At 39.9% G+C, this 21,227-nt stretch overlaps 1 protein-coding gene across 1 annotated transcript; it reads right to left on the reverse strand.

Moving 5' to 3' along the window:
- Window positions 1-1,612: 1,612 nt before the first annotated feature.
- Window positions 1,613-20,118, reverse strand: sirt6 (sirtuin 6). Its single transcript, XM_060870352.1, has 8 exons — window positions 19,923-20,118; window positions 17,895-18,022; window positions 11,486-11,668; window positions 9,014-9,073; window positions 6,509-6,604; window positions 6,322-6,402; window positions 5,016-5,139; window positions 1,613-4,081 (listed from the first exon to the last, which is right to left on the reverse strand). The coding sequence occupies exons 1-8, from the start codon at window positions 19,986-19,988 to the stop codon at window positions 3,659-3,661; spliced, it is 1,161 nt and encodes a 386-aa protein (XP_060726335.1). The 5' UTR covers window positions 19,989-20,118; the 3' UTR covers window positions 1,613-3,658.
- Window positions 20,119-21,227: the final 1,109 nt, after the last annotated feature.

Below are 21,227 nucleotides of genomic sequence, written 5' to 3' on the forward strand. Positions count from 1 at the left end.
GTTCGCCTCACACAGTTCGATTCCTGCCTCCGCCTTGTGTGTGTGGAGTTTGCATGTTCTCTCCGTGCCTCGGGGGTTTCCTCCGGGTACTCCGGTTTCCTCCCCCGGTCCAAAGACATGCATGGTAGGTTGATTGGCATCTCTGGAAAATTGTCCGTAGTGTGTGATTGCGTGAGTGAATGAGAGTGTGTGTGTGTGCCCTGCGATGGGTTGGCACTCCGTCCAGGGTGTATCCTGCCTTGATGCCCGATGATGCCTGAGATAGGCACAGGCTCCCCGTGACCCGAGGTAGTTCGGATAAGCGGTAGAAGATGAATGAATGAATGACTGAATAATGTTAGAGCATAAGGACCAACTTCAGGCTTTATTACAGATCAAGTAGTATCGCATCAAGATATCATGGATTATTCCTTATTTCACCCAGACACCCTGAAATACACCTCACTTTGGGGACAATCCCGAAGGTATGAAAACATTTAACAGTAGACATTGACATTAAAAATAATAGCTATTTTGCATGATGTTTACATTACAAAGATGATTGTCCTAAGTTGGTTACTTTCCAATTCCCACACAGGAGCCAGATCTCCAGTTATACACCAGCTACCGATAGGTGGTGATGGTTAAGGTTTGAAGGTTTTCTAACTGTTGCTACACTGTTGAGTCACAGGAAAGCTCTGTTTGCTCTCTTCCACATACAAGTTCAAGGCCGAAGAAGAAGAAATGATATCTGTAGATTTGCTGTACCGCTTTTCCTACACAGGGTCAACGGGAGCCTGGACGAGGTGCCAACTCATGGCACATCCCAGGGCACAATCACACACTACAGACAAGTTAGAGAAGCCAATCAGCCTACAACGCATGTCTTGACTTAGGAGAAGGTGCAAACCACACACCCATATAGGAAGCAGGAATAGAACACCTCAAGCTTAGCGGTTCAAGGTAATCACGATGTATATAAATGTGTCATTTTGGCCACAAACGTGAGCCGTTAGGAAACTGCATTCAAAATTGATAGCATAAACAAAGCATTCAATCAAAAGACATTTTAATGGATTTTGGGTCTTTTACAGTATAAAAGCTGTCCCATTGTGATGAAATCTCCAGACAAAGTGTTCTTCATGTCAGCAATCGTTCATCACAGCAGCTAGTAATCATGAATTCTGTGAAACAGAGCCAGCTACACACTCAGATGTGCCACGCTTCTCGACAGCACTGCAGCCAATCTGACCCCACACTGGCTGTGTGTGTTTGTGTGTGTTTGTGTGTGTGTGTGCCTGCCTATAATGGGAAAAGCTGCATGCCTTTTCCTTTGTTAAAAAAACAGCTTGAAAACAGCTCACAATGGTTTTGATTGAAATCACACGGCTGTTTTGTTGTTGTTGAGTTTTACTTCAGCCAGATTACATTCTCTATGCTAAATTAAATTCGGAGACAAACACACAAAGACTTCAATTCAGTCTAACCAAGACATCAATTTACTTTTCTTTTTTTAAGACATTTATTTCCAAACTTGGGCTGGTTATAAAAAAAAAAAAAAAAAAAAAAAAAAAGGTCCTATCTATTCACAATATTTTTAGTAAACAAAGTCACTGGAAGGAAATACTTTTTAAAAAAAAAAAAAAAAAAAAAGGGGTTTCATTGGACAGTGCAGTCTTGATGCAGTCTTTTTATTGTGTGGTGTGCAAGAAAAGCTTGTGTAGACCGTCACACATGTCACGCAATAATGCGATCGCAGGACACATCCTTAAATCTGACCTCCAGAGTTTTTCATTTTCAGCAGGTACATTTTGTGTCAAGAACCTCTCGAGGAATTTTATGGAACTTTCCTACACAATAACAGCAACGTTCCTGGTTTGTGGTTTCATCCCAATGAAGGAACCAGGACCATGGAAATAAAAGTGGTGTAAACTATACAAACCAAGACGGTGAACATACAACACAGCCGATACGGAGGACGTGGAGATTAAGCCCGTTGCTCATTATTGCTTTTGCTGAGTTTCATGAATATTGTAACATTATCGGAGATTTGCACAGATTCATTCTTCTTTACGTTTTTGTGTAAATGTTGTCACACTATCTCATAGTTGTTTTTAATTCCAGCTAAGATTCCATCTGCTCACTCTGAAGGATCAATGATGTTTATTAGAGTAAGTAACATCCCTGTAATTCCTGGAGCAGGAGATCAAATCAGAAACAAATATCTTCTTTTGGTAGAAACCTCAAGCACAAGCACACTTACAGGCTGATTTCTACTTTTCAAAAGCTGGACATACAAATTTGGTATATGATTAGAGGTCGTAACTCATGATTCCCAACGTCTTCTAAAAAAAAAAAAAAACAAAAAAAAACAACAAAAAAAAAAACCTTCAACTAAGAATTCCTACGTAGGAATTCTGAATTCATCAAGGAACATCGATTGTGTTTTAGACCAACCGACATACAGACAGATTCACTTGTTAAATCTATGACCTTGTTGGCTTTCCTGGCTCTCTTGTTGCTATAAACAGACAAACACTGAGGCGTCTGTGTCTTTCCCTACTTTGTAGCTTGGAAGCAGACGTTTTAAAAAAGAAATGACTGAATGAATTCCGACTTCCTGCTTCTCATTGTGATCTTTCTTTATGTTGTTTGGGAAACACGGAGGTTTGTGTGGCTTTGCAGCTGGTAGGAACATAAATATCCTATAGTCTTAAGTAGCCTTGATCACGTGAACACGTTGCGACACGACAGAAAACAAGTGCAGCATAAAAAAAGGAGATTAAAAAATCTAAAAATGAGAATGAAAATAAAAAAATAAAAATGAGATTAAATAAAACTACTGCACATCATGTCTGTTTTCAGGCGAGGCTACGGTGGGAGCTGTAACGCTGCGAGTGCTCTGGGTTTAGTTATTTCAACATGGCTGATCAGACTCCCTTACACATCAAAGTAAACTTTATACTTTATCCAAAGCTGCATGTCACATCAGCGAGCAGCTGCTGCAGCACTTCAGATGACCTACACTGCAATCAGGCTTAAAAAACTTAAAAGCCTTTTTTTTTTTATGCTCACATTACAATCTTAACATGATGCCTAAGTCATGATATCTTTAATCTAGTCAAACGTATCTATTATGGTCTTATTATAAGATTACAATAAAACAAATTGAAGATTATTAAGCCTAGGTACATTTTACTATTTTTAAGCTTTCAATTTTGTTTTATTTGATTTGCAGATTAAAAAAAAACAATAAAAATGATGAGGTAATAATGATGTTTTGGCCTGTTTCCTTTACAGTTTACCATTTTTGTAGCTGTTACTGTACATCCTGCTGTCCGAAGACATTTTGCCACCCGAGTCATCCTGCTATTCAAGCCTTTAAAAGTTTTTTTTTTACGTTTTATGTTTCCTGACATCACCAGTACATTGATGGGACACTAGACGTGATAGCACATCAGTGAAGATGTTACATTGTGTGTCCAAATCTCAAGAATTCTGAAATTGTTTGATTTCTTTTGGAAATCAAAAATGGTAAAAATGTAAAATCCAGGTTTAAGACAGCCTGGCTGTGAGGAGATGTGTGATAAAGAACCTGCCTGAGATTGAATTGCTGTTGTTTTTTTTTTTGCGCTGAGTTTCCTAAGACAAAGAAAAAACCCTAAGCCAAACAAAAGTTCTATGTGGATGGAGTGTCAATCCGTAGCTTTTTAGCTTGACCCCCAGAAGAAGAGCAGAGTTCAGTCTCAGATTTCTCCTCCACTCTGTTAAGCTCACTGACTGGTTTTGATCTACTGTCTCCTATACCCTTGTGTTTACATGGAATCTTCTCTTCCTCAACATCTTCCTCTCTTTTGACTCCTCCATCACTGTCCTTCTTTGGCGCTTTCCTCTTCACTGCAGGTTCTTTCTTTTCCTCTATCTTCAGTTCGATCTTCACTTCCTTTTTCCAGGTGCCGTAGGGCAGGATGTCCGCGTCGCCGCCTGAGGATTCGCACAGCGTTGGCCCCGCCCACTCTGGGATCTCTAAGCCCAAGTGCTTCATCAGCTGACCCATGACTTCATCCACGTAACCATGGATGATCATGTGGGCATGCTTGTCCTGAAATAATGCATTAAAACAACAAGTGCAACTGGATCAGTAAAATCACTTCTAAGAAAAAAACGATGCTTAAATTGGTGAAATTGCCAGATTCTTCTTTTAAACCCCTCCCAGTGAAGACATGTATGTAATTACTCTACTCATACACATTAACGCATCTACTCAAAGTCTAGGAAGAGCAGAAATGGTGCATTTCCTCCCCTAACCAGTCATTCTACAAGGAGTGTGAGCGTGAATGAACTGTCCAGTGTTGTTTATCAGTAAAACGTCTCAGGGCCACATTTAGAAACACACATATCACTCATGTCGTATAATATTTCTCAGTGTCGGATGATATTAACTGCAAACGAATCCAATAAGGACTTTTTGCTGCAACAGCAAGTGGCGTGACGTAAAAACGCTTCTAAATCGGTGAGAAAAATGAATCGATCATAAACAGGTGCTACACTTATAATAGGATAAAAGGATAAAGAGTTAATCTGTTGCAGCTTGAGGGGATCGAGCGAAAAGGGAAAGCTACAGCTTTACAGATGCTTAATCGATTTAGATGAAAACTTATGGAGGCAGCCAACCTACAGACTGGAGTGGTGGAGTTAAAACATGCTGGAAAAACTCCAGAATTATTGGCACTCTTTGAGAGTATTGGCTGTGACAATAGAGCCACCGCCGACATTCTGTTGCTCCTCCTGATATTACTGTGGTGGTGCTGAACGGACAGCGACGGTACAGCACCAGGTCTGTTGTGGATAGCTAGAAAGCACATGGCAAAAGGGCAGGCTGGCAAAAGTGAGCCCGAAATTTGGGGTCGGCCAATAAGAGCGGTTGACCACTCAGCGACCCGATAGACAACTTTGTTCATTGGATCACACCGGACGTATGTTTTTAACTATCAAGGTGTGTCTGTGTGTGTGCGCGTGTGTGCATGGTAACTCACATGTTTGGTTGGTTGCAGGTTCACTATCACCACTTTGCCTCCAGTACGTTTGGTCAGAAGAGGCAGGTCACCACTAGGCTTAATTTGAAGAGACGTACCCAAGGTAAGGGCCAGGTCAGCTCGCCTGCCCGCACACATACACACACACACAGACACCCCTGAAATAAATCATTCTGTTGCATGAAAATTGAAATGTATTTGCTGAACTGCTTGCAGAATGAAATGTACGAGATGAGCCACAGTTTGACCTGCTTGAGCGTAAAGCTCTGGAGCGTGTACACACACACACACACGGTCAAGAGAGTTTTTTTCTCAATGACCTCACATATGGTTATGGCACTCTCTCATTCATATAAGTCAGTCTCACTCACACACACACACACACACACACACACACACACACACACACACACACACACACACACACACACACACACACACACAGTGCACTTCGAATAGAGGTCAGGAGTTACATTGTGTAAGTTTTTTCCACTTTCAATCACCACCTTTGCTCTGCGAATCACGAATGTGTGCAGTGTAATTCCAAAAGTGTGACTAGGCTGAGATGAGCAAGAATAAAAAAATATGTTTTTTGGACCCAACGCTAGCTGATTTTAAAGCGGCGTGCCCGAAGCTATTATTTTTTGTAATATTCCAGATTTTTTCCACTCATATTTGAATTTCCAGCTTGAAAATTTCCAAACCATAACATTTTGGTGGCCTCCACTCACAAAGTAAATGCGAGTGTCTAGACAACTATATAAAGCTTTATAGTGCATGCAGGAAGCTGCTTGTGTATTATTATTATGGCAGTATTTACATAAAGGAATAAAAAATCCCAAATATAATTTTCTAAAGAAATAAAATAAAATTTCAGATTAAAGCAGAACAAACACCTGAATTGCACGTCGTATAATATCGTGTTTAGAAAACTAGTCACTATAATAAAGGTGACAATATCTGTTTAAATGTTATTGCTTTCCACCAAGGAGGGAAACGGACCTCTGGTTTGGGTTTGTACACACACACACACACATCCAGACACAGACACCCACACCCAGACACCCGCACACAGAGACAGACACCCGCACACACACCCAGACACCCACCCAGACACAGAGACCCACACCCAGACACCCGAACACACACCCAGACACACCTACACAGACAGACAAAGACACACAGACAGACAAAGACACACAGACAGACAAAGACACACAGAAAGACATTACAGCGACTTGCATTATCTCAACTGAGCAATTGAGGATTAAGGGCCTTGCACAGGGGCCCAACAGTGGCAACAAACCTGCTGGCCTCATCTGCACGTTGCAGATCTCTGTCAGGAAGTGAGTCCTCCCAGTCGAGAATAGTGCTGATCAGCTTCCCTCTGCCAAAAAGCAAGCAAACACATCAGATACATCGAACCACCCACACACACACACACACAAACACACACACACACACTAATAACAGACAGTTGTGAACCTACTCACCTGCATGCTCTGAGTCCTCTGGATCGAGTGCTTTCACAGTAGCGCCCTGTGGGTTTCAGACCCATGACCCCAATTACCTTTTCGCGCACGTACTGCCTGCAAAATCACAAAGCCCACGATGCAGTGACCTTGTCTAGACCCGAATGCTCGAAACTCATATTAAATCAGCCTGGTGGCAATTAAACACAGACACATTTAAACACATTTAATAAAAAGTAATAAGTAAGAACAATTGAAAAGGACTTCACAGTAAAAGAAAGACAGCTCTAATGACGTCTACTGAGCAGCGAGGAACTACTGCGTCTAGCACACAGGCCAAAAAATCAACAAAACTTTATTTTCAGCACAAATGTATAACGACCACACTTAAGGAACTTGAAGAAAACACCTCAGAGGTTTATTTGGATTCTATACCGAGACTGTTTATACCACAGCACGAATGTGATTGGTCCGTGGGTGTGTATTGTTTTTGTAATTCTGTAGTTATTGTTTCAATAGTAACAACTCAAACGGCTGACGCTACACAGAATCTAACGATCGGTTAAAAAAGTGGTTTAGAAAGAATGTAAATAATAAAAGAGTAAAAAAATGAATGCATGCATGGAGAAAGAGAGAGAGAGAGAGAGAGAGAACACGGGTAACTCAGGTGAGAACACGGACTAAATCTCAGACTTTCCAGAACGTTCAACACCTCGATAAAGTTGTGTTGGCTTATTTTATGTTACCCTCTTTGTTTTTTAAAACCAGTTTGAACCAGCTGTTGGTTACAGTTTTCCCCTCAATCGAAATCATACATCATCTCCTCTACCTCTCCTTTTCAGTTGCTGTTCTTCCTTAATAACCCTCCGCATACATTCAACCCACCTGCCAGACTCTGTAAGCTTATACTTCTTACCTCTTCCGACCAGGACAGAAATTATAAATCCTTTCTTACACATACAAAGCCTGAATGTATCTACACAAGCTCAGCTGTAAGACTAAACAAACCACGATTCCAACACTAAGCCAACTTTAATTAACCACCAATTATTATTTTTTATTTATATTGTTGCTGGGTTGTGACATTCTAAGTACCAGAATTATTCAAATACCCCTTGTAGTTTCTGAGATTTACTCATTTTAAATTGAGCATGTCGTTTGTAAACAAGAGGCTTAAAAATAGGCCTGGGGTTAAACAGGTTAATAAACTTGTGATCATGGACTGGAGTGTGTTACTACTTGCATCATAAAACATCTTATTGAGCTGCAAGGTTATCTGCAAGGCTTTACCACCGGACTTACTTACAGATTAAGGGATATTACATTTTATCATATAAACGATAAAGATTACATCCATCTGCTAAGCCTGATGATCGTATCTAGATCATGATGAATTTAGACAAAGCATTAATACTAAAAGATAAAAAAAGCACAACTGGGCTGTTGATGAACTGCTTAGTGATTCGAATGCCGGTGTGTATAAAGTATAAAAAATAAAGCATACAGCTCTGCTTGTTAATACCAGCTCAGAAACCCTGGCTGACGGAGCTGCAGGCGGACGTCCAGCTGCCCAGGGAACGAAGGGGTAAACAAGCGGATACACGCTACTGGCTAGCTGGATGACCCCGAGCAAGGCTCTTAAAATCATCCTTCAGGGGAACTGCGTCTTAAACAACAACAACAACTTCTGTCTGAGTGCTGATATGACCGGGCTGGATGAAGACTAATTAAGAGCAGAATGATGCAGAGGGAAATGTGGACTGAACCAAATAAGCTTTCTGTCTAGGTTGATGTTATTACTATTATTATTTAAATTGTAATTAAAAGAAATAAATAAGTACATTATTATAATATCATTTTTCTCCCCGTTGTTGTTTACATGGAAAAAGTGATAATATCTTGAAACTTAACTTATCTAATGTCTTATAAGTATATGAACCAACTATTATTATTAAACATTATTAAGATTTTTAAGCATATTTCTATTTGACTATTTTATAAATAAATAAAAATAATAATCTACAAAACAAAACAAATAAATGTAAAGCTTAAAAAAACCCATTAAATTAAGCCTAGGTTTAAATACGTTTAATCCTATAATAATAAACAGCAAATCATTTGATCTGATATTTCCAATTTATTTTTATTTTATACATTTTTAAGCTTTTAAAATGCCAATTCCATCGAGTCTAACCACCTACTGTGAAGAATAATGAAGAATAAATGGCTTCTAGGAAAAAAGGCAGAAGGAAGTGAAGGAAAGAGATGCAGAAGGGAAAGAGAAGACAGAAAGAATATTCTACTATATATTTAAAAAAATATATAATAATAAAATATCAGCAGGACAGTTAGAGATCCATGCAGGGATTAGGTGCTGGCAGGAAGGAGACGAGCAGACAGCAGGGGGGAGTAGGACGGTGAGCGAGAAAACAGGAACGTGAATCTCAGCGGGAGAAAGAGATAGAGGAGAAAAGACAGAAGTCGACATGCGCCGATGAAGAGAAAAGGCCAAAGACAGATACGCACTTGCCGCACTTCTCACATTCCTCCACGAACATGTTTCCGTGAAGCTCGGATAATCGGTCCCTGAAAAAAAAAAAAAGAGGGGGTGGAAGTGAGAGACAGTGAAAGTGAGAAACACACACACACAGAGAGAGAGAGAGAGAGAGAGAGAGAGAGAGAGAGAGAGAGAGAGAGAGAGAGAGAGAGAGAGAGAGAGAATGAGAAACACAAAGAGAGAGAGAGAGAAATGTAAAACACACACACAGAGAGAGAGAGAGAGAGAGAGAGAGAGAGAGAGAATGAGAAACACAAAGAGAGAGAGAGAGAGAGAGAGAGAGAGAGAGAGAGAGAGAGAGAGAGAGAGAGAGAGAGAGAGAATGAGAAACACAAAGAGAGAGAGAGAAATGTAAAACACACACAGAGAGAGAGAGAGAGAGAGAGAGAGAGAGAGAGAGAGAGAGAGAGAGAGAGAGAGAGAGAGAATGAGAAACACGGAGAGAGAGAGAGAGAGAGAGAGAGAGGGAGAGAGAGAGAATGAGAAACACAGAGAGAGAGAGAGAGAGAGAGAGAGAGAGAGAGAGAGAGAGAGCGAGAGAGAGAAACTGTTAAAAAGGTAAGAGAGGTGGTTCAGCCAGCTTCAAAAAAGACAAACATCTGACAGCTTCTATTCATCTCGTCCTCATCACAAACGCACTTCAGCATGTTAACGCGTTCAGACAAAGACCTGAACTTTTATTCGGGCCTCAGAGGACACTTGGGTTTTGAGATGATTTATACCTGTGGAGTTATAATCACGAGATCGGCACAGTTAACTGCGACCTGGGAGGAGAACTGCGGGGTCTGAGCAGCGCTAATCACGAGATCGTGTGCATATCAGAAATGTGAAACGCAGAGCTGTGATCTGAGTGATGAGAGCTGTCAAAACACATCAACTCTAAATCTATCACATTCTGATTTGCATCTCTGGATGAGTCATGTGTCACACACACACACACACACACACACACACACACACACACACACACACACACGAGCGCTAAAGGTGAGAAAGAAAAGACTAGAAACAGCACGTGCTCTCAAACACAGAGCAGACGCAGGAGTGTACGAACACACGTAGTCCTTTCATTATTCCATTAAATAACACTAAACACTTTGAGACATTAATCCACATCGTGGTGTGTTGTTGAATCCCAACGTGAGGTTACAGGAGTTACTGCTATAACCCAGATGTTAATTATGTCCCAGTAACTGCATGGTGTGGAGTTGTGGTTTCTATAGTAACAGGGTAATGTATAGACGATCCTCATCCTAAAGCTCTACTTAATTATCTACAGACTCATGATAATATTTAATAAGACATGGTGAAGTGTTCTGTTAGGAAAAGTGTTCTGTTTTTGCAAGAAAAAAAAAACAAAAAAAACAGCATTTATAATGTAAGTGCTGACAGGAACTGAGGTGCTCATCTAATCAGTAACTGACTCACAGTTGGATGAATCACATCACCCTGTTGTGCTGTATTACTCACAATATGTCATGCAGTATAGAATGATAAACTCTATACTGTTGACCGTCTGCAAAAAGAGTTCGATCCTGTTACAGTATCTATATAAACCTCTCCTACTACTAAATCCTGACATGGGGGACTAAATAAATGTCTCCTTACACAGAGCTTCACTTTAACAACCGTTAAATTTTTTTTCGTTGTCAATTATTTTTTATTAATGTGTTTCTTATTAACCTTACCTTGCATGCAGTGGTCGATATTCAAGTCCAAGCGTAAGCTGTTACTCTTCTTCTGCTTCTTCCTCTACTTTCGGCTTTTCCCGTTAGGGGTCGCCACAGCGAATCGTCTGTTTCCACCTAACTCTATTACCTTCATGTCCTCTTTTAACACATCCATATATCTCTTAGACCTTCCTCTTGACATCTTACCTGGCAGCTCCATCTCCAACATCCTTCTACCAATATAACCATCTCCCTCCTCTGTACATGTCCAAACCATCTCAATCTAGTCTCTCTGTCCTTGTCCCCAAAACAGCCAACCTGAGCTGTCCCTAAAGAGAACCTCGACATCCTCATCTCTGCTACCTCCATCTCTGCCTCATGTCTTTTCCTCACTACTACAGTCTCTAACCCATACAGCAGAGCTGCTCTCACTAATGTCTTCTACACCTTTCCTTTGATTCTTGCTGACACTTTTCTGTCACACACAACACTCCTGACACTTTTCTGTCACACTCAACACTCCTGACACTTTTCTGTCACACACAACACTCCTGACACTTTTCTCCACCCGCTCCGACCTGCCTCTTCACCTGTTCCTGTAGAACGCAATGCTATTAGAACGAGTGCATTAATATAAAGCTGTGATTTCTTTTCTGGAAGCTAGAACTACAGACAGAGCAATAAAAAAAAACAAATAAAAGACAACTTCTCATCAATCAGCTTTGAGAATTGGACAGCTCTGAGGGGTCGTGTGTTTTTATTGTTGTTTACCTGGGGAAACCCGAGCGCAGGTGAAGGCCGTCCACGTTTTGGCTGATGAGGTATTTGAGGTAGCCAGACCTCTGCAGCTGTAGCAGGGCCATGTGAGTTATGCTCGGCTTAGCGTCTTCAAAAGTAGTGTCAAACTGAGGGCTCTCTCCTCTTTGCTCCATCGTCCACACGCCTTTCGGTCCTCTGCGGGAGCACACGCACACACGCGCCCACACACACACACACACACACACACACACACACACACACACACACACACACACATACATTTCTAGGTCAGCGTTTATAGAAGTGGGTCTGTGTGTCCTTCCTGCACTAGACATTTTGGAGGTTTTTTCCCCCTCAGCACAAATATAGAATATTCTAGGCTGATTCAAGACAAATTTCTTTTTGCAGATTTGCTGGAATAGAATGAAGTCTATTTAATTTGATGCTCTCTCTCGCTCTCTGTCTGTTTCTCCCTCTCTCTGTCTCTTTCTCTCTCTCTCTCTCTCTCTCTCTGTTTCTCTCTCTCTCTGTCTCTCTCTCTGTCGGTCTCTCTGTTGGTCTCTGTCGGTCTCTCGCTCTCTCTCTGTCTGTCTCTCTCTGTCGGTCTCTCTCTCTCTCTGTTGGTCTCTCTCTCTCTCTTTGTCTGTCTCTGTCTCGCTCTCTCTCTCAACCCTTTTCTACGACAAGGTAAAGAACACATTAAATAAATAAAAAATCGGAAACTTTAACGGATTTTGAAGTTATGCCACAGCTCTGCTGAATTCTCAGATTCGATCGGTCAATAATTCCTGGATTTTTATGTAGGCTGCATTCTAATAATCGAATAAACAAAGACGTTGACGTTTCTATAGCAAGTGGAAAATGTAAGAGTTACCATAATGAGCTACATAAACTACGACTAATAATATATACGGTTTATTGAAAGGAGTCTCCGTTGTCAGCTCTTTAGATCGGTTGTTGGATTGTACGGATGCATACATATTAGATGAAAATAGACAGATAGATAAATAGATAGATATCCTCATATCTAGACACGCTCTCTCAGACACCTGTGACTCAGATATATGACCCTTCCCAGAGAGCATGGGGAGCAGAGAGCATGTTCTCTTGGACTCTCTTGGACCACGCTTTGCTATTGTATCTTCTGGCTTTGAATGTTAATCTTCGAACAAAAAAGACCAACACTGTTCTGTTGTGCCACACAAACATTGCTGTTCTTAAGGTGTAGTATTTTGCAATACATCGTTCTTTTTGACCTTTTGACAGCTCTCACACGGGACCTAATCGGGTGAGTGGTGCTGGTATGAGTGAATTGATGGGTGAAAAATACATCATGGTGTTTATATTTTTACTACTGTTTAATGTCACCAGTGACTCGTATCGATCCTGATGTTTAGCCAACAAAACATTAAATTCACTATATAAATAAAACATAAGGCATTTAACTATAGGCATGTTACAGAGAGTACTGAAGACTGTACCATGATGTTAAATAAAAAAAAAAGACCTTGTCCTTAAATGACACACTTGGCAGTTCGAACTGAGGCGTGTTTTTAGAGACGCTGCTCCTTTTCATGCGTCCTCTCTTGATCGTGCATGCAGACTGCCTTTCTGATGTCAGCTTCTGAGAGTAACGGCAGGAGGCAGAAGAAGTCGAGCGACCGCGGTTAGGAGAAATGAGATAGGGAGAAACAAAAAGATGGAGGAAAAAAGAGGCTAAAAAAAGATAGAATGAAGAGAGACGGTAGTTAAGGCTGAGAAGCAGAGCGAGGCGAATTTCTGATTCGATTAGTATACGTATCGTGAACGTATCGCTAGGGTTTATAACGCTCTTTAACACAACTAGAGCTTTCTATTTGTTTTAAGTATAAAAAAAGGAACTAAAAGTCCCTTTCGGTGCCATGTTTAAAGAAGAAAGTAGAGAGAGAGAGAGAGAGAGAGAGAGAGAGAGAGAGAGAGAGAGAGAGAGAGAGAGAACTAACAGAAATATTGTGAATGACACTTAATTAGGAACATGGGGTTGTACTCAAAACAATCTTCATGGCATGGATTCAAGAGGATGTGAACATTTCTTTGAGATTCTGGTCCAGAAATGTCTGCAAATTTCTCAGGAGCATTTGTTCATGCTGTGAATCTCCAGTTCTAGAACATTACAAAGGAGTTCTACTGGATTCAGATCTGCGGACTGGGAAACTCGCTGAAGACCACTGAACTTGTGACGTGGTGTGTTCCTGTGCCAGAAACAGACATTAGAAGCTGGTAAACTGTAGCCATGAAGGGATTCACAGGATCAGCGACAACAGACAAATATCCAGTGGTATGGACTGATCAACAGATGGTTCACAGAAAACCTTCCTCACGCCATAACGCCACCTTCCGCCTGGTCGATCGCAATGCTACCTGAAGTGATCTTCTGCTGTTGTAGCTCTTCTGCCTCCAGGTTTAATGTGTTGTGTGTCCTTGTTATGTGATACCTTTCTGCTCACCACAGCTGCACAGAGCTTTCGTCCGCAAAACTGACGCTCTCTGGATGTTTATTGTCTCTTTACTGCACCATTCTGAGCTCTCCACAAACTGTCCTGTGTGAAAATCCCAGGAGATCAGCAGATTTAGAAATACTCAAATCACCATCAATCCGACACAACAATCATGCCATGAATCACCAAACCACAGATCACGTTTCTTCCACTCTTGATTGTTGATGTGAATATGAGCTGACGCTGCTGGTCCATGATTTTATGCTGCCACATGATTGGCTGATTTAAAAAAAAATGACACAAATGAGTAGATTATTTTCAAGCTTTATATTTCTTTTCAGTTAAAAACATCTGCCACACAAGAGGGCGTGGTCTCGAGCAGAGCGTAGGAATGGAGGGCGGAGTCAAGGAAAAAACAAGTAATGGAAGTAATGGAACAAGTAATGCGAGAGGAAAGAGATGTTTGGGTGTGTGTGTTATTTCCTGAACATGGCACTGAAAACTGGCCTGGAACACGGGAAGAAATAAAAGATAAAAAGTCAACACACACTTTTCGAAACCCACTTCCTGTGTCCTCATGTCCTCGAAACACTTACAAAGGGGTTTCACGTAGTTCCCTCACCAGCTTCAACCCACAGATTGTCATATTACCAAGAAAGCAGAAAGTGTTAAAGAAAAACCCACCATCCTGAAGACTTTCTGGTGACAGAAAACTTACAGAAAGAGCTTTATGTCTGATCGAGAGAAAGTTCTGAGGCTTTTTACGACTTTGTGCTAAATAAACATCTCCTCACCGAACAGACCGCTTTTATTGAGCAATTGTATAAACATGACCGCCACAGCTGGAACTGCTGTCAAAATGAATAGACAGAATCGAGGCTTCTATAGTGCCGTGGTATCGACGGCCGACAAAACACCGTTTCAGGACCGGGCTCGGAGAAAGCGACTCGGAATCGCTCCGAGTACGCAGAGATTTCTGAGCATTCCGGCTGCATTCAGGTAAACTGGTTCAGACTACACAACATCACACTACATATAAATGCTCCAGAAATCATCCCATATAAAATCATGCCAAACAATCATCTCTATATAAAGATAAACTTTTACTCGCGGCTTTGGGTTTATTCGGTTTAGTCTTGCGGAAAGCCGATAACACAAATGTGTGCAATGCTTGTGACCTACTTTCGTTTGCCTTTAAGCGTTATGCTGCTTCAGACGTCCGACAAAATCGTTTCCTCTAACGACGCTGGAGATTGGAGCCTAAGGTGTATTGAATGAGGTTTGAAGACATGCTTGTGTCAAAGGTTTGCCTAAGGGTGGTGGGGGTATTGGGGGCGGTGGGGGGATTCCACATCTCTGAATATCTGTGTGTTAGAATTCTAGGAGAAACTGTGTGTGTGTGTGTAGTGTTTACATTAAGATTCTTTTTTAAACATATGTGTATGTGTGTGTGTGTGTATATGAGTGTGTGCGTGTGTGTTGTGTTTGCATTAATATCATTTTAACATGTGTGTGTGTGTGTGTACGAGTGAGTGTGTGTGTGTATGAGTGTGTGCGTGTGTTGTGTTTGCATTAATATCATTTTAACGTGTGTGTGTACGAGTGAGCGAGTAAGTGTGTGTATGAGTGTGTGTGTGTTGTGTTTGCATTAATATCATTTTAACGTGTGTATGTACGAGTGATTGAGTGTGTGTGTGTGTGAGTGAGAGAGAGAGAGAGAGAGAGAGAGAGAGAGAGAGAGAGAGAGAGAGAGAGAGAGAGAGAGAGAGAGAATAAAAGTGGCTTAGAACCCTATGTGTGTTTGTGTTATGCTTGCTTCAGAAAACACTCCCTGTGTGTGTGTGTGTTTGCTTTAGAATCTTTTCTCAGGTCTATATTTGTGCACAGCCCTGTGGGTCTGTTTTCTGTTTGCCTCAGGATCATGTGTGTATATTTGGTAGGAGATTGGTGTGTGTGTGCGTGTGTGTGTGTAGCATAGCCTGCCATCTCTCATGTCACCTAAGGATGCCTCCATTTGAGACTTAATTGCTCCTATTAAATATTAACCGTTAGAACACTGAGGCAAAACAAGCAGCTTCTCTCGCCATCCCGACGCCTTATGACACTTCCTCACAGCTCCTTCATGCGGTTATCCAATCAGCCAATCACATGGCAGCAGCACGACGTATAGCATCATGCAGATGTAGGTCAAGACCTTCAATTAATATTTATATCAAACATCAAAATGAAGTCAGTGGTGATCTCGGTGACTTTAACCTTGGCATGATGTTGGTGTTGCCAGGTATTCAGGTGTGAATTTGATCTCCTGCAACTTTCACACACGACAGTCTGTAAAGTTTACACAGAATGGCGCAAAAATCGAAAACCATTCATGCGAATGTCTTATTAGTTCCGTTTTTTCTTAATGGTGCAGGTTACTATTTCTATACAAATCAAGAGGCAGCTTTATTTGCACATTAGTAGTACATTAAATCTAATAACCAAGACAAAACCTATAGCATGAATATTCCGTAACACCAAAGTCAGCCATGTTTGTTATGTATTAATGCATCGGATTTTCTTTTTCTTACAAAAACCCTCTCGAGATCGTAAAAACATCTAAAATCGGAAATCAAAACAAACCGGTAGTACCTCGACACTGAGGTACAATTACACTGGTCTTTTTTTTAGTCCTGTTCCTGTCAGGGTTTATTCCTCATGTTGTCTCTGGGAATTTTTTTTTCCCATCACTGTCGTTATTGCTCAAAATCTACATCCAGATTTCTGTTAAGCTGCATTATGACTGCGACTACTTTTAAACCTCCCTTTTACTCAGATTCAGAAAGCGCTCTAAACTGTTAGCTAGCTTGCATATCGAAGCCTGGTACATCAGTGTATCGGTGCGTCTGCGTTTGTCCGTCAAATACGGTTTTCTATTAAACACAAATTCCTCCATGTTCTCTAGAATGATCCTCTGTGAGCTGGAAAAGTTGCGTTACAGAAGGTACCAAGGCACTCTATCTCGCTCTAGTGGTTTTCCAGAGGAATTACGTGGCATTAAACAGATTTGTAATCGAATTCTGTCTTCTATTTATTTATATACTGTTTATAGTTACGCTGCAATTACAGTCTATGTGTTTTATTGCTAATGGCTGAATAAGACTGACATGCACTGGATTCGGATATATCGTTTCTGGTATTTAAACTTAAAACAGAAGTGCAAAAGAACAGATAAGTGCAGATAAATATCTTAAATATATGTACGTGCATTAAAAAAGTGTGTGCATAGGATTATGTGCTAGTTAGTATAAACAGTACATTATGTCTAAAAGTATAGAATTATAACTGCTTTGCAAATGTGTGCATTACATGTACAAGAAATATACAATAAATATATACAGATAATATACATACATACAGTAAATGGAGGTAAACAAGACTAGGCAATGATTTTACAGTTATATACATTTATAACTGGTAGAAGAGATGGAACAGTTATATATAGTTGCAATGACAACAAAAAAAACGTCTTGACTTGTCGTATAAATCTGCAAGAAGACGTTGTTTGTTCTGTTTATCTGTTTTGATGGTATAACGTGATGTCATTTTTTCTTCTTCAAGAAACATCTAGGAAGTTTGTTTAAATAAATAAATAAATAAATAAATAAATAAATAAATAAATAAAAATCGGATGATATTTCTAGGTTGTTTTAAACAAACTACCAGTAGAGCCTAACAACAATCATCTTAAGTCCCTTTTATATTTTCGCAGTTTGACTAATTCAATTGCAGAATCAACACAGAATTAAATTGACGCAATCACACAGTGGAAATATTTTTTATATAGTTTTGATGAGGATTTAAAAAAAAAAATTAAATAAATAAAAATAATTCTGTGCTGCTGTTTTTGTTTTTTTGTACTAGCAGGTCTATAAAGACCAGACGCAGGGTGACAGAGCTGTTACCTGAAGTCAGGGATGCCTGTAGAGGTACTGATTCCAGCGCCCGAGTGCACCACCATGTACTGCGAGTCTCTGATCAACTGAGCCAAATTCTCCACTTTAGCTCGCAACTCGTCCGGATCATCGAACACCTGCAGTGTAAAAAAAGAAAAAAGCAGTTTCATTCACACATATATGACTTGTACATCCTACACATACTGAACAAAATTATAAACGCAACACTTTTGTTTTTGTTACTAACACGGATTTAGACGGATTTGGGAACAATATTCGAGAAATCTGCCTTTTGTGTACACAGAAAAAGTCTTAGATCTTTGAGTTCAGCTGACGAAAAATGGAGGCAAAAACAAAAGTGTTGCGTTTATAATTTTGTACAGTGTGTGTAGCTGCAAATAAGCACTTTCTTAGCATTTACAAGTTATAAACGTTAAAATTTTGTTCCATCTTGTAATAAACCTCATGTTCTTCTCTTAGTGAAGAGGGAAATTATAAAGGTACAGCAAACAAAGACAATTTCTAGACAATTACATGATTCCAACCTTATGGCTACAGTTTGGGGGGAAACATAGACTCCTCCTTCTAAAAATGCTAAATAAACACCTCCTCATTATAAAAAGGCACTGTAAATAGTTCGCCATACTCCTCCAGTGAATTAGATGCTGCTATAGGAATGAGACGGCGTATCAGAAGGACCGCATTGAACAATTTGTGCTATCAAAACAAATGAATCAACAGCTTTTGTCCAAACAGATGCGATAACTCGTATATGAATGAAAAATATAGAATTATAACTGCTTTGCAAATGTGTGCATTATATGTACAATATATGTACAATTATACAATTACAATTATATGTACAAAATATGACCAAGAAATATACAATAAATATATACAGATAATATACATGCATACAGTAAATGGAGGTAAACTAGGCTAGGCAATGATTTTACAGTTATATACATTTAAAAAAAAAAAGATGGAACAGGACGTACAGGGTAGAGTGGAAGTGCAATGTGATTACAGATAGTGAAGTATTAGTGAGACGTAGAAGAAAAATCTGGCCCTGAACCTGCTGGTCATGTATATGGGTCAGTGCTGCTCTTCGTGCACTACTGTATTGTACTGTGTGTTTCACTGTCTGTACACTCTTTCACACATTATGTGAAACTGTGTGATTGTACTCAGGGGTGCCACTAAGGGGGGAAGTTAAGACGATTCTAAGGGCACACGCACTTTTGGGGCCCCCAGAGGCTTGTATGTTTGGTGAGAAATGGGTGTGGTAGGGGGCCCGGTCTCATTTTCTTTCATAGGGCCCAAAATTGCTAGTGTCGCCCCTGATTGTACTAATCCCTAGTTCCTTGCTGTTGTATGTACATTGATGTCTTCATGTAGCAGCAAGCTCCTGGAGCTCCCATTGATTCATTGCACTATGTACTGCATATACATAGTTATATATATAGTTACAATGACAACAAAAAAACGTCTTGACTTGTCTTATAAATCTACAAGAATACATTGTTTGTTCTTGCCATGGTGTCAGGATATATATAATGTATGTGTGTGTTTAGGTTGTTTTAACAAACTACCAGTAGAGACCAACAACAATCAATCATTCAAATGCATTTGTTTTGTTTTTTTCTACTGTTTAATGCTAGCAGGTCTGTAAAGAGCAACAATGTGTAAATGCAAAGTTAGCTATTAAATAGTAGGACATGGTTATTTAAGACAATCCATAACCTGAAGATTTTATTTGGTGATTTTTCTACCGTGCTTGAAAACTATCTAGTACGGCTAGCTAGCTAGCTAACTAGCTAACTCTCCAGTTATTGTTGGTAATGTTACTCGTTCCAGCAAGTTTGGTCAAATAAACAAAAGCCAAATCTTACTTGGGCTTTATATTCCGTACGTAAAGTGCACTATAATTCTCATGAAATGATTTATGCAGCCTATTGAGTGCCCTACATAGTTGAATAGTGAGCCATTTGAGGTTCAGCCAAGCTAACAGTCGATAGCTAACATGCTAACAGGTACCTCAGGGAGACCACAGATTCCTTTATCCGCGTAGGGAGATAATCCAGCAGCATAGTTGACAGACATTGCAAAGATTTAAATAATTAAATCTTAATTATTAAAACCATGCGAAAGCACGAATTATATCCACTTATTTGTAAACAGCTGCGAGCTTTTTCAAGCTCTAGCTACAGTTGTGTTGGTCCGCCTCCTACGTCATACGCACTTTTGTGTAAAACGTCACGCGGTTGTGCGTCGTTCATTGTTTTTATTTATTTTGCAGTGTTTGTATGAATTTACTATGTTAGTGTTCCTATGCGGTATTTTGTATTAATTAACAGTTTGTATTTATTTACAGTGTTCGTATTAACAGTGTTTGTATTTATTTGTAGTGTTTATCTTGATTTACAGTGTTTTTATCCACAGTGATTGTATTACTTAACAAAGCTTATGCTGATTTACAGTGATTGTATTAATTAACTCCTCAGACCCTGCAGCTGTAAAAAGAAATAAATAAAAATATATATGATGTACAGTGATGTGAAAAAGTGTTCACCCCCTTCCTATTTTTTTTTTTTTTTGCATGCGTCACACTTTAATGTTTCAGATCATCAAACTAATTTAAATATTAGTCAAAGATAACAAGTAAACATGCAGTTTTTACATGAAGGTTTTTATTATTAAATGAAAACAAAATCCAAACCTACACGACTCTGTGTGTAAAAGTGTTTGCCCCTAAAACTAATAACTGGTTGGGTCACCCTTAGCAGCAAGAACTGCAATCAAACGTTTGCCATAACTTGCAATGAGTCTGTTAAAGACCTGTGGAGGAATTTTGGTCCACTCATCTTTGCAGAATTGTTGTAATTCAGCCACATTGTAGGGCTTTCGAGCATGAACGTGTTTTTAAAGTCATGCCACAGCATCTCAATAGGATTCAGGTCAGGAGAGGTGGACTTGCTGGTGTGTTTTGGATCATTGTCCTGCTGTTGAATCCAAGTTCACTTCAGCTTGAGGTCATGAACAGCTGTACATTGTCCTTCAGGATTTTTTAGTTGACAGCAGAATTCATGGTTCTATTTGATCACAGCAAGTCTTTCAGTACCTGAAGCAGCAAAACAGCCCCCGATCATCACACTACCACCACCACATTTTACTGTTAGTATGATGTTTTTTTTTCTGAAATGCAGGGTTACTTTAACCAGATGTAATGGGACACACACACCTTCCAAAAAGTGTTTTGTAGTGTTTATCTTGATATACAGTGTTTCTATTAATTTGCAGTGTTTGTATTACTTAACAAAGCTTATACTGATTTACAATAAA

This window comes from Tachysurus vachellii, chromosome 1 (assembly GCF_030014155.1).
Source record: "Tachysurus vachellii isolate PV-2020 chromosome 1, HZAU_Pvac_v1, whole genome shotgun sequence".
In the NCBI taxonomy this organism is placed as follows: domain Eukaryota; kingdom Metazoa; phylum Chordata; class Actinopteri; order Siluriformes; family Bagridae; genus Tachysurus; species Tachysurus vachellii.

Bases quoted from the DNA above. Each gene is read 5' to 3' on its own strand.
- sirt6 (XM_060870352.1), bottom strand. From the start codon at position 19,988: ATGTCTGTCAACTATGCTGCTGGATTATCTCCCTACGCGGATAAAGGA. The intron at 6,403-6,508 runs GTGAGTAGGTTC...GCTTTTTGGCAG, and splicing joins AGAGGACTCAGAGCATGCAG to AGGGAAGCTGATCAGCACTA. The intron at 4,082-5,015 runs GTGAGTTACCAT...GCATTATTTCAG, and splicing joins ACCTGCAACCAACCAAACAT to GACAAGCATGCCCACATGAT.